Consider the following 15,700-nt stretch of genomic DNA (forward strand, 5'->3'; position numbering starts at 1 on the left):
GGGGGGAGGGGCAGAGACAGAGGAAGACAGACAGACTCTAGGCTGAGTGTGGAGCCCCGACATGGGGCTCGATCCCAGGATCCCAGGACCGTGAGATCATGACCTGAGCCAAAATCAAGAGTTGGACGCTCAACAGACTGAGCCACCCAGGTGCCCCCTACACCCAAAGGCTTTCTTTAAGGTGGTTCATGGTGTGGTGGTTTTTACCCATTTGTCTTGTGCTTTATTACAATAAAGCATCCTTCTGCATCTCAGAGCATAAACTCCTGACATTCAAGACCCATCTCTTTTTTATCCCAAAATTCAGAACTACCACAACATAGGCACAGCATAACTAAAATAATGGGGATGATGCCAGGTTTTTAATTTTCATTTTGATGAAAGAGCTGGTCATTTTCACGCTGTCAAAGAACAAACAGAACCATGACTTTTGTTTCACAAAATTTACACAACTTAGTGGGATTTGTGTACTTTGGATAGTTCTAAAATATTTCTTACAGTTTCGACATCTGTTTTCCCCTGGGAATTTGAGAGGGAAGGGGATACAGCTGCTTAAAAAAGAAATCTAGGGGCGCCTGGGTGGCTCAGTCGTTAAGCGTCTGCCTTCGGCTCAGGTCATGATCCCAGGGTCCTGGGATCGAGCCCCACATCGGGCTCCCTGCTCTGCGGGAAGCCTGCTTCTCCCTCTCCCACTCCCCCTGCTTGTGTTCCCTCTCTCGCTGTGTCTCTCTCTGTCAAATAAATAAATAAAATCTTTAAAAAAAATAAAAATAAATATAAAAAAGAAATCTACCTGGTTAAAAAAATAGAAGTAAAAATGCACAAAAGAGTACCAAGTCAATCTTCCTCAAATCACAGAGGACAAGGCAGCCAGAGTTCCCAGATTTGTGCGCGTCAGTCACACCCGTTGTCACCCATACCTGCGTGTCACCTACAGCCCAAGCATACCACATACACAGCCCCGGCTGTGCCTTTCTCCCCTAACACAGACTTCTCTGAACTCTCCACTTCCATGGGCTTCCACCAGACAGTCACCCCTTCCCACCGGGACAAAGGTAACCAGGCAAAGCACAGGAAGGGGGAAAAGAAGAGGCACCTGGCCGCGGGCTCTGAGCCTGCAGGCAGGGGTCCCGCAGACGCCAGCACCTCTTCAAGCTCCTTCCGAGAAGACCAGCAGCCCCAGGGCTCCCTCAAAGCCAAGCAAGAGCCCCTCAACAGCAGGACTCCTGACTCCTTAGTGGAAGAGACCGGAGCGCCCTGCAAATGGCGATGGCAGGTACTGTGTCATAAAAACCTTCTCACAGGGAAACTGAGGCAAGCCAGACTTTCCTGTCAGACAGAAATCTCTCTGAAGAAGTATTCTCACTTCTTTCCCACTGGCCAGCTCTGAAGGGCCAGCCTGCAGAGAGCTCCCTTCTTCCTCCTAGGGAAGACATTTTTGGCCTTCTTTGACTTCCTTTCTTCCAACAACCTCTCTCACCTCACAAAGAAGCACGTTCTGTGGTATTCTGCTGCTATAGATAAGGGGGCACTCAAGCATCCCAAGAAAACATCTCCCACCCCAGGGTGGCTCTCTGTATGCTGGCATTTAGAAAACCAAGAAGAGAGGCAGCCATGTACGCCCCTGAGTTTTTCATTCCATTCTGGACAAAGGCAACAGTTCGGGGTGGGGAGATTCCAAGGGAGGGTTGTTTTTAGGTTGCACTGTTAGCCAGAGCTGCGGTGGAAAATGAGAGAAAAGAATGTGGGTGGCAGCCTTTTTCTCTCAGCTCCTGTCTTCTCTGGGCACACAGCTAGTGAGCTGGCTTCCTCAGCACCTAAGCCAAGGTCAGCAGGCAAGGGATGGGCCTGCTCTGAGAGCCATGCTTGGCTGCCTTCAGACCTACCTACAGCCCAGGAGGCCATGACTGGCTTTGCTGCCAGGCCACTTCATCCCCAGCAGCCCTCTCCTGCTTAGGAGGTCCAGGCATAGGTAGGCAGATGGAAGGCAAGGAAACTGAAGCCAACAAAAGCTGCCTCAAACTCACAGAGTGATGACTGAACGAGAGATCTTTAAAAAATCAATACTTACTGTTAATGAGGTGAAAGTCATGCACATCCCACCAAAGCCATTCAGAGCCAGGGAAACGAAGATGAGCACAGAGAGAGCTGTAAGGAAACAGAGAGCTCATAATCGGGGAACCACAGCTGAGCTTCAGGGAGGCGAGGGCCTGGCCCAGTGCCTCGCAGGGAGCAAGCGGAATGGATGACAAGCCATCTGGGGTTAGTGACGGACACCTGGGGAGCTGCAACAGCCTCTTCCTCACCACCCCCCTCTAGCCTATTTTACAGAGCTTGGGCTCCTGCAAACGGTGTATCCCCACCCCTCTTTGTCCACTGACCTTAGCAGCACGCCAGAGGCCTAAAGAAGCTGCTTCACTGAAACCAAAAATACAGGTGCTCAAAAATTAGTGGATGAGCCCAGCTAAGATTTTGGTGTTTGTTCTGAAAGTCCTTGAAGCAATGGTTCCACTGAACAGGCTTGGATACCAGTTGGATTCTAAGCCTTTTTTTTTTTTTTTTTAATTTTTTTTAAGATTTTATTTATTTATTTGACACAGAGAGAGAGAGCACGCGCACAAGCAGGGGAAGCAGCAGGCAGAGGGAGAGGGAGAAGCAGGCTCCCCACTGAGCAGGGAGCCCGATGCGGAGCTTGATCCCAGGATCACAACCCGAGCCGAAGGCAGATGCTTAACGACTGAACCACCCAGGCGCCCCCCCCACTTTTTTTTTAAAGTAGGCTCCACGCCCAACGTGGGGCTTGAACTCACGACCCGAGATCAAGGGTCGCATGTTCTTCCAACTGCACCAGCCAGGCGCTCCAGCTTCTAAGCCATCTTTACAGGGCTGGCCTGGGCTGCCTCAGGGGACTCAGCTCCCAACTTATGCACAGACCCCTCAGCTGGCCTGGTTCTTAGAACTCATCTCAGCTTGGCCCTTAGCTTGGCCATCGGGGACCGGCCTGGCTTGGTGCTGGGATGGGACTACCGTACACCCAAGGAGCTTCTCTCAGACGTCGGTCTGGAGTGACTGCTGGCTTACCAAGCCACCCATTTAAGACAAGTAACTGGGTGAAGGCTAACAGGCATGCCCTCTAACTTGAGCACTGAGCACCAGGCCTGGCACGGCTTTCTAGAGCAGGTGGGCCTGGGAGCACCTCTGGGCACTCTCTCCCCAGGCCCTGACAAAAAGGTAGAGGAAAAGCATACTCACAGTTTGGGTTACTCGCTCCATATGCAATCAGCAAGCAGGAGACAGCAAAGCAGGCACTAAAAACAAGCAGAAATAGTACAGTATTTAGTATTATTGTTCTGGTTAATAGTATTCTTTGGAAGTATTTACTATTGGTCAGAGGCCTTCAGAAAATTCACATACATTCTCTCATTTAACAATTCTAAGGAGTATAATTGGCTCCATTTTACTGATGAAGAAAATAAAAAAAACAAAGAAAAAAAAGACACACATTCTCAAAAGTCTCCTAGCTAGCAGGTGTCTAACCTAGAATTCAAGGCCCAAAGGCAGATCTGGTAAACACCACACTGCACCGTCTCCTCCCATCCTCAGACTGGAGAGGCCACGGCTCTGAAGCGAGAGGGCACGATCCTTTCCCCAGGTTCCTACGCCCGCTCTGCTGGGCGAGTGACAGAACCCCACTGGGCACGAGGGAGATGAGTGGCAGCTTTGGAATCCTCTCTGCTTAGCTCCATCCTGAGGACAAAGGCCTCTTAAGCTCCAAAGAATGAATGAGACTGATCCTCCACCCGTTCCCTTCACGGTCACGGGTCTCACGCATTGCAAACCACTGCCCTGCGGATGATCATTCCCAGGGGGACTGGTTTGGGGAGGACCGTGGCCGGAGAGGACCAGTTGCTTGGTGGACCGACTCCGAGTCTGGCAGCCTGGAGCTTTATAGACCAGGGACACGTACCTCGGGAGGTGCGCAGGATGATTCACTGGAGTGCTGGGGGGAGCAGAAGCAGCAGCACTTCTATTTTATCATTTTTAATCTTAGCCACTTTAACTGACCTTTTTTTTTGTACATGCGTTATAAAGCACATAGAACATTAAGAATGGCATATGTGTATGTGACTGATAATTCCATGCTTATAATGGAGGTACGTGTTCAAAACCTTTTTTTCTGATGGAGGTATAAGGTCAAAAAGACTGTGGAAACCAGTGTTCTTAACAGCAAGCAGCTGCAAGCCTGCCCAGGCGGGCCTGGGGCCCTGAGCCTGTTTTATACAGCACTGGCACACGGCAAGGGTCACAGTCCTACTAAGCTGGTGGCAGAATGGACAGGAACCCCGCTCTGGGTTCTGAGCATTTAGGGAGCTCCACAGTGTACCTGATCGCAGGGACCAGGATTCCCGACTGGGGATCTCAGCCCAGGAATGCCACCTGCCCACCCCCAACCCCTGCACTGACCTGCCCAGTAGCCTGAGCTTCCTTGGGCCATATTTGTCCATGACGATGCCCAGAGGCAGGGTGATGGCACTGAGCAGGAAGGAGCCTACGGTGAAGGCCAAGTTTAGCATCTCATCCTGGGCCTTGCAGGTGAGCCAGCCATTCATCCAGGTTATCTCCTCGTGCTCCTGCTGCGGCTCCGCTGTGCCCCCCACCGTGCCGTTGGTGACAATCTCTGTGTGTGTACAGGGAGGGAAACTTGATCACAGGGTGGAGGCAGGGATTCCCAAAGATCAGAGGGGCAGATGCACATTCAGACCCCACTGGAAATGGCAGGGCTGGCTCTGGCTACTGCAAGCAGGCTCGGCTGTCCACTTGGCCCCTTGGAGCGATAATGCAGAGGCTTTTATCTTTTGTGGAGGTCGCAAACCCTCTGGAGAATCCAATAAAGGAAGCTATGCTCCTCCTCCTCAGAAAATGCACACAAAGGCTTGCCCACGGTTTCAGGGGTTTCCTGTGTCCCTTGAAGCACGCCTGAGCCCCGGGTTGGGATTCCCGTTCTAGAGTCACCTACACCGGAGAAGAGGAGGCCTCAGGACCCAGCCTAGGCTGTGGGGCCACAGCAGCTCTGTCCGTGGAAACAGACAGCAGCCCGTCTGTCAGGGCTCGATCCTAGACCACCCGGGAGGCACAAGCTGCCGGTGTCACTGCAGTGCCCGGGTCCTCCTGGGTCAGCCAAGGGGAAGAGTGAGCGGGCCTCCTACACTACTAGGTACTGGAAACTTCTCAAGCATATAAGCCATCTGCTACCTCCCCTGGTATTTTCACAGCATCAAGCACCCCAGACGCTGTGCCACTGAACCCCTTGGAGAAGTTTTTATAAGACAGTCCCAAGTCATTAGCTTTCACTTGTTGAGGTCCACCTTTCTTACTTTCCCTGCTGGGGTCAAGTGTTGCTGTCCCCTGTGGCCACACGTGTGCTGCCTGCAATCTCGGCTCTAATTGCCCCTCCAAAGTCCACCCAGCACCGAGACAACGAAAAATAGGGAGGACGAAGTGCTGCAGCAGCCGCGGGCGGGAGGGTGGAGCCCAGGCCGGAAGGCGGCAGAGGAAGCCTCTCCTTCTCCCGGCACTGCTAGTTAGAGATGCTGACTAATCCTGCCAGAGACCAGCAGCCTCTGATTAGATGCGAGGTCACACTGGGAGAGTCAAGGAAACACCTTTCTCCCGATAACTGCCCGCCTCCCGATTGCGGCCCTCTGGCGCCAGGGCTGTAAAGCTGAGGTCTGCAAAGGCCTGCCCAGGCCTCCCAGGGCTGCCCCAAGGTCATGGAAAAGGATGCACTGAGGGTGAATCATGCTATATGCCAAGCTCTAACTAACAAGCCCTGCTGGGGGCACATCGACTGAGGGTGAGGTGCCAGAACCTGGCCTCTGGGTTTCAATTTTGGTTCCTCTACTTCCTACTTGTATAACCTTGGAAAAAGGACTTAATCTCACTCTATCTCGGTTTCTTTATCTGTAAAATGGCACAATATAATAGTTGTATCTACCTCCTAGAGTCAGGTGAAGATACATGAGGAAATCCGGACAACATTCTAGAGCTCACACGGACATAGAAAGTGCTCAATAAACAACAGCTGCACATTGCTATTATTATCATCACTATTATGGGAGGCTTGGGATGGTGTAACTGGCTGGCGGCAGAGCTGGACAAAGGAACTGGGGGCAGGGTTCCACAACCCTGTGTGTGCAGCAGAACTTTGTGTCTCGTCTCCCACTGGGCTGGGGGCCCATGTCCCCAGCCCCTCGCCCAGGTCCTGGTGTACAGCAGGTGTTTACTGAATGAATGAAAACGATGAAGTCATGGAATCAGATCATGATGGCCAAAAGGATGCAGAGAAAAGAAAGGAAATAGGATGTATGGAACCAAGGTGAAGATAGAGGGGATTTAAGGAGATAAAAGGCACAAGGTCAACCTCCTGAAACCACAGAAACAAAACCTAACGAGCCACAAGCCAGATTCTCTCCCCACCCCCAATCCCTGCCACTTTGTTTCCTAAAAGAGGCCCCACTCTGCTGACAGCCAAAACACATGACCAACGGGACCACCTGAGTCCATCAGCATCCCGGTCAGAACCCCCACAGACGCTGCTCATCCCCCGCGGGGTAGCTTCTGCAAAGGCGGAGCCGCCCCTCAGGCTGGCTCTGGTTTCAGGTGACGCCTGGCGGCCAGCAGCAACAGGAACTGGACGTGAAGTGGGAAGACAGGGTCTCCACACCACAACGGCCGTTTCCAGGTTGGTGTGCAGATACGAGCAAAGCAGAGCAGGTGTCACAGAGTGGAAGGGTGGAAAAGGCACCTCGGGGTCCAGGATCATTGGCTTGTGAACCCTGACTGTGGCCACACAGGGTCTGGAGCCTGTGACTGCACTAAAGAACACAAAAGGACTCAGGGCTTGGGGCGTGCTGGGGTCTGCGGCTGCAAGCGGAGAGCCAGAGCCAGGCAGGTAACAAACAGACGGAGCCAGGCAGCACTGTTTCTGAGTAGAGGCCCCAGGGTGCCCACCCCTGGTTTCCCCAGAGCTGGACCCCTAAATCCAAGACTGTACTCGCCACAAGAGAGAAGATAAATCCCAAGGCAATGTACTCAAGGCAGTCCCTCTGACTTGCCATAACTGGGGATAGCGGTGGAAACATCTTGGATTGTTTAGAGATAACGAGACGAGGGCACTCATGAGGAGAGGCAGGAATGGAGGGAAGGGTATCTGTCCCCCGTCTTCTTTTTTAAGATTTTATTTATTTATTCGACAGAGAGATAGAGAGCACAAGTAGGGGGAGCGGCAGAGGAAGAAGCAGGCTCCCCCACTGAGCAAGGAGCCCGACATGGGGCTCGATCCCAGGACCCTGGGATCATGACCTGAGCCAAAGGCAGATGCTCAACCAACTTAGCCACCCAGGCGCCCTGTCCCCCATCTTTCATCCTGGAGCCACTACACATAGGAACAGGGACTTATATACACTTTGGGCCACTAGCTTTCTCTCTCTCTCTCTCTCGATTTTATTTAGGGGAGCCTGTGTGGCTCAGTCGGTTAAGCGTCTGTCTTCGGCTCGGGTCATGATCCCAGGGTCCTGGGATCGAGCCCCATGTTGGGCTCCTTGCTCGGTGGGGGAGCCTATTTCTCCCTCTCTTCCCCACTCGTGCTCTCTCTCTCTCAAATAAATAAATAAAATATTTGTTTAAAAAAACCAAAACCTTAAAGAAAAGATTTTATTTATTTATTTGTCAGATAGAGAGGGTGAGCACAAGCAGGGGGAGCAGCAGGCAGAGGGAGAAGCAGTCTCCCCCCAGGCTAAGCAAGGAGCCCGATGTGGGACTCGATCCCAGGACCCTAGGTTCATGACCTGAGTCGAATGAAGACAGACGTTCAACCGACTGAGCCACCCAGGCATCTCCAGCTTTCTCTCTTTAAAATCCCTGCCAACTGGACTGCCTGACCCCTGCACGCCTGCCTCTAGGCAGTGATGTCCAGCAACAGATAAGCCTGGGGTAGGGAGTCTCAGTGGCCTCTCTTGTCTGCCCATGAAGCAATGCAAGAGAGTCCCTTGCTCCTAGAGGAGACTAAATCTTTGATGAGCCCAGCTTTGTTGGCAGTAAACAGCCCACATGAATAATCACAGATCCGGCAGATGCCCAAACACAGCCACACCCAGGCTGTTCCTCCCTCTCTGCTCCCACCTGGGCCACTGTGGGCCAGGAGAGACACAAACAGATAAGCACCAAAGAAGTGTCAAGCCCCAGGGTGCCCCTCTGCTCACAGCCTAGAGCGCAGGCCTGCCCCAGCCCAGCCTGTTCTGCACCTCACCTGCACCTGTTTATCAAACAGATGCCTCTCCGTGGGTGGCCAGAGTGGCCTGGCCCAGCCCGGCCGGGAAGGTGAACCAAGAGGACAGGCAAGGAATTGGTGTGGCCAGAGTGTGCCGAATTGCTGTGAGGCTGCTGAGGGGCCGGGAAGAGAGAACAATGCCTGCACTGTTCAGGCCTCCTCGCAGAAGACTCACACACAATCTGTACAGTGAAAGTAGGGGACAAAAGGGGGTGCTATGACCCCACTCGGGCTCCCCTGGCATCCCTGGGTCAAAGAGGGGGTTCCTCCCACCCCAGAGAAACAAAGGGAATGGGGAGCCGAACAACTGGCTGCATATGCTTAAAGGAGAAAGGGCACTGGGCTGGAGGCTCCTCCAAACTCCTGAGCAGCCCCCTTCTCTGACTGCTTACTGAGCCCCCCCCCCCCCCCCCCACCCAGGATGCAGGCCTCTGGACCTCCCTGCCAATGGTCCCTGCCCCGGGATCTCCTGTCTCGTTCCCAAATCCTTAGTCTATCCGGCAACAGGAAGCAGTATCTCGGTCCAACAGGGGGATGTAGGTGAGAGGTCAGCCTCAGAAGCAGAGCAAACAAAAGGCAGGACACAGACAGTCAGCGGGCCATCCTGGGTAGGCCGGAGCCTAGCCCCGAGCTGTGGCCACAGACTGCCTCTGTGTGCCGGCCACTTATTCAGTGGTATTCGTTCCGTGTCACTTAGTGCTCTCTCACCCCCACCCATACTCCACACCAGCACACCAAGAGCTTTGGAGCGGCCACGTCGCTTGCCCGATGTCTCATAGATAGCACAGCATGGAGAAGCCGGACTTGAATCCAGGCTGCTGGGCTTCAAAGTTCCTGCTTTTGACCGTTAGGCTGTGCTGACGCTGGACTACCTGGGTTAGAGGCTTTCAGAGGGAATATGCGGGAGGAACGGAGACACACAAGGCTGTCACCGTGTCAGGGACAGCACCAGGTGGCCCTTAATGACCCCCAGTGTGAATGGGACTGCCCCCAAGATCGTCCCTGAAAGTCAACCCAAGCTGGACAGAACCTTAATGCAACACCACGAAGGCAGGTGGGGCCAGCGGATGTGGGAGAGGGAAAGTGGGTCATGAAATGGGAAGAAGAAAGGCAGGGTTGGTAGGAAAGGCTGAGGGCGCCAGCTCTTTTCTCTGACATGTTGCGAGGCCGTGGGCACCAGCCTTCAGACCTTCTTACCCCGTTGCTACAGAATGTTGTTTTTTTTTTTTAAATCCAAAATAAACCCGGGGTGGGGGGGAGTAGGCCTAGTGGAAACAGTCACATTCACAGCAATACAAGTAAAAGGGTGGGTTTTCAAAAGCTCTCAAAAGCCAGCAGCCTTTGCGTGAGGAGGAGACCATTAAAGGAGGGCCTCCAGGGCGCCTGGGTGGCTCAGTCGGTTAAGCGACTGCCTTCAGCTCAGGTCATGATCCCAGGGTCCTGGGATCGAGCCCCACATCGGGCTCGCTGCTCCGCAGGAAGTCTGCTTCTCCCTCTCCCACTCCCCCTGCTTGTGTTCCCTCTCTCACTGTGTCTCTCTGTCGAATAAATAAACAAAATCTTAAAAAAAAAAAAAAAAAAAAAAGAGGGCCTCCAAGCAGCAGGGAATGTCTCCTGTCCACATCTGCAGCCTCGGCCCACGTGCGGGGGACCAGGCCTGGCTCTGCTTCCCTGCCTGACCGCAGCCCTCTGCCCCCTCGGGGCCCAGGGGCCCAGCTTCCTGCAGTGTTTCGTGAGGGGTAAGGCTCGCCTGCCAGCACACGCAGAGAGACTGCAGTGGTCAAGAGCAGAGCACTCAGGTCAGCCTTGGTGTCCACGGATGAGCCGGATTGTGACTTCCTCAGGCAGAGGCCACGACTCACACCCGCACCCCATGCCCAGTATGTGGCAAGACCTCAACAATTCCTAAGAGTCTAATAGGTGAATCTGATCGTCACCCTCCTCTGCCTCTGTCACTTCTTCCTGCCTTGAGAATAAAATCCAACTTCCCCAAGTGGCCTCCTAGGCCCTGTGGGCCCTGGCCCCGTCCCACCTCTCCTTGCCCCCTCCTCTCCCGACTCACCTCTCTTGCCCTCCACACTTCTGCCTAAACATCAGAGAGGCCCTCCCACCCAAGTTGAACCAGATCCCCACTGCCCTCGCTGGAGTCCGGACCACCACTTGGGAAGTCTATGGTCTGTGTGTCTGATGCTGGTGGACTACAGACTCCCTGAGGGCCGGGACTGCACCCCCAGCACAATACCTCAATAAATGCTTACTGGACATGGAGGTTAGATGAAGAGGAGATTAACAGCCCCCTGACCTGACCCTGTCCAAGCAGGCCATCAGATGACAGAGAAGATGAAGAAAGAGGTCAAGAGTGGGTAGGTATGGCGGTCATCCGGAGGCCAAAAGGACACAGTCCTGGGAAAGCCCCGTACTTCCTAGGCTGGGAAGCCAGTCAGCCTCCTATCCACACCAGGGGGGACTGGGGAGGCAGAGCCCAAATGCGGGGCACGGGTCCTTATCAATCTCGTGTGGTGGGCCAGGCAGAAAGAGCTGAGAGGCAGCAGAGAAACAGGTTCTTTCCTTCTCCCACCTCACCACGCTGGAACCCAACACCATGTCCAGGGCCAGATTCTGGCTGGAGTCCCAAGAATGAGTTCTGAGAACCTTTCAACAGGCTTAGGCAAATTTTCTTGAGAGAACAACTCAAAGCAAAGGTCCTACAAGCAACAAAAAGCTGATGAATTTGCATCTCAAGCAGCTGCAAACCAGTCAGCTTTTCACAAGTCTAATACGATAAATTCCATAAATGGCCCAACTGCTTCTCTGCCAGTCAGCCATCCACCAAGCTTGAAAATATTAGACCTGAGCAGAAACCTTGACCCTAAATCCTCCAAGCACTCCCAGTGAGGCAAGGCATGGAGGAGACTCCTGGCTCCAAAAGGCAACAGGCTACTTGGACTCCAAGAAGCAAGGAGCAGGGAGGCCAGAGAGATAAGCTATGTGGAATCGGCAGGGCTGTCCATCCAGGATGCTGGGTCAGCAGGTTTGCCAGGTAGTCAGAAAAAACAAAATCAAAGGCAGGGGCAAAGGCACGGGATAAGAAGTTGATGTTCAACCTCCACCCTGACCCTTCACCTTCACTTTGGTTTATAGGAGGGACGGGTCAAGCTTCTCACGGGCTTCAGCACCAGCTCAGCACTGTGTCGCCACAATCTCAGCAACTCCTCCCCCTTTAGACGGCGGAAGAAGCCAAGGCTGAGGCAGGAATGAAGTGACCAGCCCCAGGGCTGCCAAGACCATAAAATAAATTAAATCAGTGGACAATCTCAGGAAAAAAACCTAGAATCTGACCTTGTACAGTAGGTCCCTCCCCACCCCCCAAATCAACCGCAACAGTCCCTCAGTCTGGACGAGACGCTGAAAGTTTCATCTGGGGATGATGCTGTTTCTCTCTGTTTTTAAAACCCTTGGTGCAGCCTGAATGAATCCATCAAAGAGGGAGGCAGGAAGGGTCATGATCTAAAACGGAGGAGAGAGGGAGGGAGAGGAGGAGCCAAACACTCCGGACTGCTCCTTCCAGAGAGTCATTAATCTGCTAACATCTCCTGGGCAAAGCAGAAAGCTTGTTCAAGGAACAAGGTCTGAGTGACTCTCCCATCTCCCAAGATTTCTTGCTGATGTGCGGAAAGGTCTGCCAAGAACCCTTAGGCTATTAGGAAATATTTCTGAGTAGCTAAAGGCTAAAGGTTATAAATGATATACTCTCTGCCCTCTCCAGGTGACCTCTGCATCCCCTCCGTTTCTCCTGCCCTTAACCTGTCCAGCAAAGCTTCCCTAGAGACTGAAACACTCAGAAATCTCCTGGGACTATCAGGAACGGGAAACAAGGACTCTACATGGGGTTACAGGCAGCATGAGCTGGTCCAATGCTTTCTCTTCCCCCCAGTTTAGAATGCTAAGAGGAAAAGGCATGCCAGTGGTGTGATTCAGAGGGTCAAACTTGGGCTATCTCCCTCTAAGGGGACTCACGCAGGGGCTGGCTGACAAAGGCACTGGGAAGAGACATTACAGAGTTCAACTATTAGGGAGCCACTGCTGGGGACAGCGGAGGGCAGAAGGAAACATTTCTTATCAAGGTTACCCAGGAAGGGGGTAGGAGGGTAGAGGTGGGGAGCCACTTGGGTCCCACTGTTTGGCTGAATCTACTGATCTACAGCAATTAGGATCCTCGGACGGGGTCAGGGGGATGTGAAGGTAGGAGTGGGGATTAGATTCCTTATAAACAAGCATCCTCAGCCTGTATTCAGCAACACCAATGGTGTGGCAAAGACAGAGGACAGAACCAGTGTTATTTCCCTAAATACCCGCCTTGCCTCCCTCCACGATGGCGTGCAGATAGAAGGCCACTGGGATGTTCTCACAGCCTGTGGGAGGAAATGTCCTTTGGAAAATCATAAAGCAGCAAAAATAGACAAGAAATTGTAGCTGACATGCCCTTAAGAGACTCCATAATGGCCTGACTAAAACACATCTAGATTCCAGATGAACCTTCAGTGGGGTGGAGGCCAAGCCACTTCCTCTCTCTTTCTGCACCCCAGCCACTGAGTCAGGAGTTCCTCTTTCTCACAGTCAGGGAGCCACATATTTAGTGTAAGGCAAGTGATGTGCTACGCACTGGCAGGAGAGGAGTCCTGCAATGTTCCTTAGGCGGCGGGAAGAACACCCTGGACTTGGGGGATTCTGGCTCTACCGCAGTCAGCTGTGTGGCCTTGGGCAAGCCAGAAGATCGGTCTGCGCCTCAGTTTCTTCATCCACAAAACAGGGGCAATGACACGTACCCGGCAGAGCTGGCTGAGGATCAAATGGGGCTTCTGCTCAAGGGGAGGTGCTGCGCAGCGAGGGGGGGATCGCTGGCCGGGTTTTCAGGGCTGTCTCGCCCTCTCCCAAAGCTCCCACTCCGGGAACCACCCCGAGCCCGAGCCCGAGCCCGAGCCGCCCGTCTCACCTGGCTCAGTACACAGGTACGAGTAAAAGCCCTCCGACTTGAGCATGATGAGCAGCGAGCCCCAGCCCAGGAGGACTGCCGAGAAGAGGAGGTTTTCCAACACGGCTGTACAGGCCATCCACCAGCGGCGCCGATGGGCAGTGGCCAGGGTGGGCGCCATGGCGCGGCGCGGAGGCCCGGCTCCGGCTTCGGCAGCCACCTGCACACAGACCTCGGCGTCAGCGCCCGGCCCTGCCCAGCCCGAGCGGCCAACGCGGGCCGCTGCCGCAGCGCGCGGCGCTTGTCACCCCTTCGCGGCCCAGGCGGTAGGTGCGCGCGGCGAAGGAAGCCCCAGCCCGGCCCGGGTCCTGGGCCCGCCTGTCCGCGGCGGGCTCGCGCGTCTGCCCTCAGCTACGGGACAGCGGCCCCGGCCCGGCAGGGAGACCTCTCCCTCGGCTGGTTCCGAGGTAACCCGAGGCATGGAGACAGGAGGGACTAAGGCATGCTCAGGGACGTGGAATTAAACCTGGCTCTCCGCAGCTTTGACATAGCTTGGAGACTGGCAGGAGAGGCACCTTAGGTCCGGATACCTGGGCAGGGCCATACCTGGGGGCTGCCACTCCCTGGGACCCTGACAGGCGCCCTCCCGCCCGCACTCCAGACCCTTCCTCAGAGCTGGTTCCTTCAACCACAAGATCAGCGCACGGCGTCCGGAACGGCCCGCCCCCGGCCCGCTCATTGGCCTGACGGCTAGAAACTGCGGCGCCATTGGCCGCCGTCTAGGTCGCTAGGCGCTGCGGCCACGCGAACCCCGCATGGGAGAGGCGAAGCCGGTTCAAACCGGCGGCGCGAGCCACCTGCGCGACCCCCCTCCCGGGCTGTTTCCTCGGCATTTAGTCTGTTCCCATGGAAGCGGACCCCCGTCCCTCCGTCTCCTAGCAGTCTCCTCTATTCGTCATCTCTTTCCTGGCGGCTCATCGGTCACACGTCTTCTCCCTATGCCTCTATTCGTGCGCCTTCTGTCCCCCTAGCACCTTTGCCCAGGACCCAGGTCCCCAAGATCCAGCTCACCCGGCTCCTACCAGCGTGTATCGGGCCCGGCCGGCGCCTTTTCTGTCTCCTTTTATTCCAGCGCTTTTATTCCAACCCGAGATGAAAACACTGACGCACGCTGATTGGCTGAGTGAGGGCTGGAAACAGGCATTGACCAATCAGCAGCCGCCCGCCCGCCCGGCGGCGAGCAGAAGCCGGTTCCGGCCGGACTTGGAGACAAACAAGAGAGCTGGGGCGGGGGGGGGCAGGGGCAGCGGCGGGTCGTGCCTCTCCTCTGCCGCCTTCAGCTGGAGTCACAGCCGGGCTGGGAATCCCCGGGGGCATTGCCCCAACGTCTCTCCAGAGCCTTACTCCGAAGCCCTACCTGGGTCAAGTTCCTCCGGTCGAAGTCCCGGTACCCTCCGGACTGCGTGCCTGTCTCCTTCTGACACCCAGCTGGGCTCTTGCGCTCCGTTCTCCTCCGGGCCGCTTAAGTAGTCCCCAGCTTCCCCTCTGATCTGGGCACCACGTCCCGATGCTCTGGCTGCGTGTGGGTCGTTCCGCTCCCGCCGCCTCGGTTGCTTCTCCCACGGAACGCTGCCATCCCCGGCTGCCTCGAGCTTTGTGTTCTGATTCCTCGCTCACCTGCCCCCAGTGTCCTCCATCCAGGCGCTGTCTGCACATCCCGGATCCCCGGACCCCTGTCCAGGCGTGGTGTGCCTCTTCCCTGCTCTCCTGATTCACGGACCCCTCTCCTGGGTGCCATTTGCCCGGTCCCTGGAAGATGGCCTTTGGGGATCCCTAGGTGGAGGTTTCGGACTTGTCTGTACCCTAGGACGGTCTGCTCCCATCCAGACTGCCTCCCCTTCCTGCTGTCCTTGGTCCCCTTGGGGATCTCTACGCGAAGTTGACCATTCCATCTCCACTGACTTGCACCACCTCCACCCCCTTACGTCCCATTCCTGGACGTCAACTTCAAGGGCCCTCTCTACTTGGTAACGCGGCGGGCAGCGCCTCTGGAAGAGCGCGTGGAGTCGGGAGGGCTCGGGACTTCCAGCCTGATCAAAGAGATGGTCCTGCCCCCAGAGAGCTAGGGCAGGGGGATGGAGCCCGGGCACTGGGGAGGTTCGGCAGCCCAGGTGCGTGTCCCGGATCAGAGTCGCTAGCCGGATCTCAGAAGACCCTCGGTCTACCCCAGATTCAGCTAGGTCTCCCTGGCACGCTCTGGGAGCTAACTTACTCCAGGACCCTGGGAGCCTCAGCAGCCTCCTCTTTCACGTCCCCGCATCCAAGTGCGCCCCCTGCCGCCGTGAACCCACCGCGGGCGACCTTGCTTACACCACGCCAGGCTCTGTGGGCTTGGGGGG

General features: G+C 55.2%; 1 protein-coding gene across 6 annotated transcripts in view; it reads right to left on the minus strand.

Annotated features, from left to right (window-relative positions):
• The window catches only part of SLC43A2 (solute carrier family 43 member 2), a 41,957-nt gene extending 26,674 nt beyond the window's left edge, over positions 1-15,283 (minus strand). Inside the window, exons 1-6 of one of the 6 annotated variants that reach the window (XM_032428645.1) lie at positions 14,719-15,283; positions 14,373-14,491; positions 13,323-13,521; positions 4,465-4,678; positions 3,253-3,308; positions 2,072-2,148 (exon numbers count right to left, since the gene is read on the minus strand). In XM_032428645.1, the coding sequence (XP_032284536.1) occupies positions 2,072-2,148; positions 3,253-3,308; positions 4,465-4,678; positions 13,323-13,482 (507 nt within the window). In that variant the 5' untranslated portion in view covers positions 13,483-13,521; positions 14,373-14,491; positions 14,719-15,283. Of the gene's footprint in view, positions 1-2,071; positions 2,149-3,252; positions 3,309-4,464; positions 4,679-13,322; positions 13,522-13,827; positions 14,041-14,372; positions 14,566-14,718 lie in introns of those variants that run through there. The other 5 variants (XM_032428647.1, XM_032428641.1, XM_032428643.1 and 2 more) reach the window with 5 other exon arrangements.
• Between the last annotated feature and the right edge of the window lie 417 nt (positions 15,284-15,700).

The sequence above is a fragment of the Phoca vitulina genome, unplaced genomic scaffold (assembly GCF_004348235.1).
Source record: "Phoca vitulina isolate PV1807 unplaced genomic scaffold, GSC_HSeal_1.0 scaffold40, whole genome shotgun sequence".
Taxonomy (NCBI): Eukaryota; Metazoa; Chordata; class Mammalia; order Carnivora; family Phocidae; genus Phoca; species Phoca vitulina.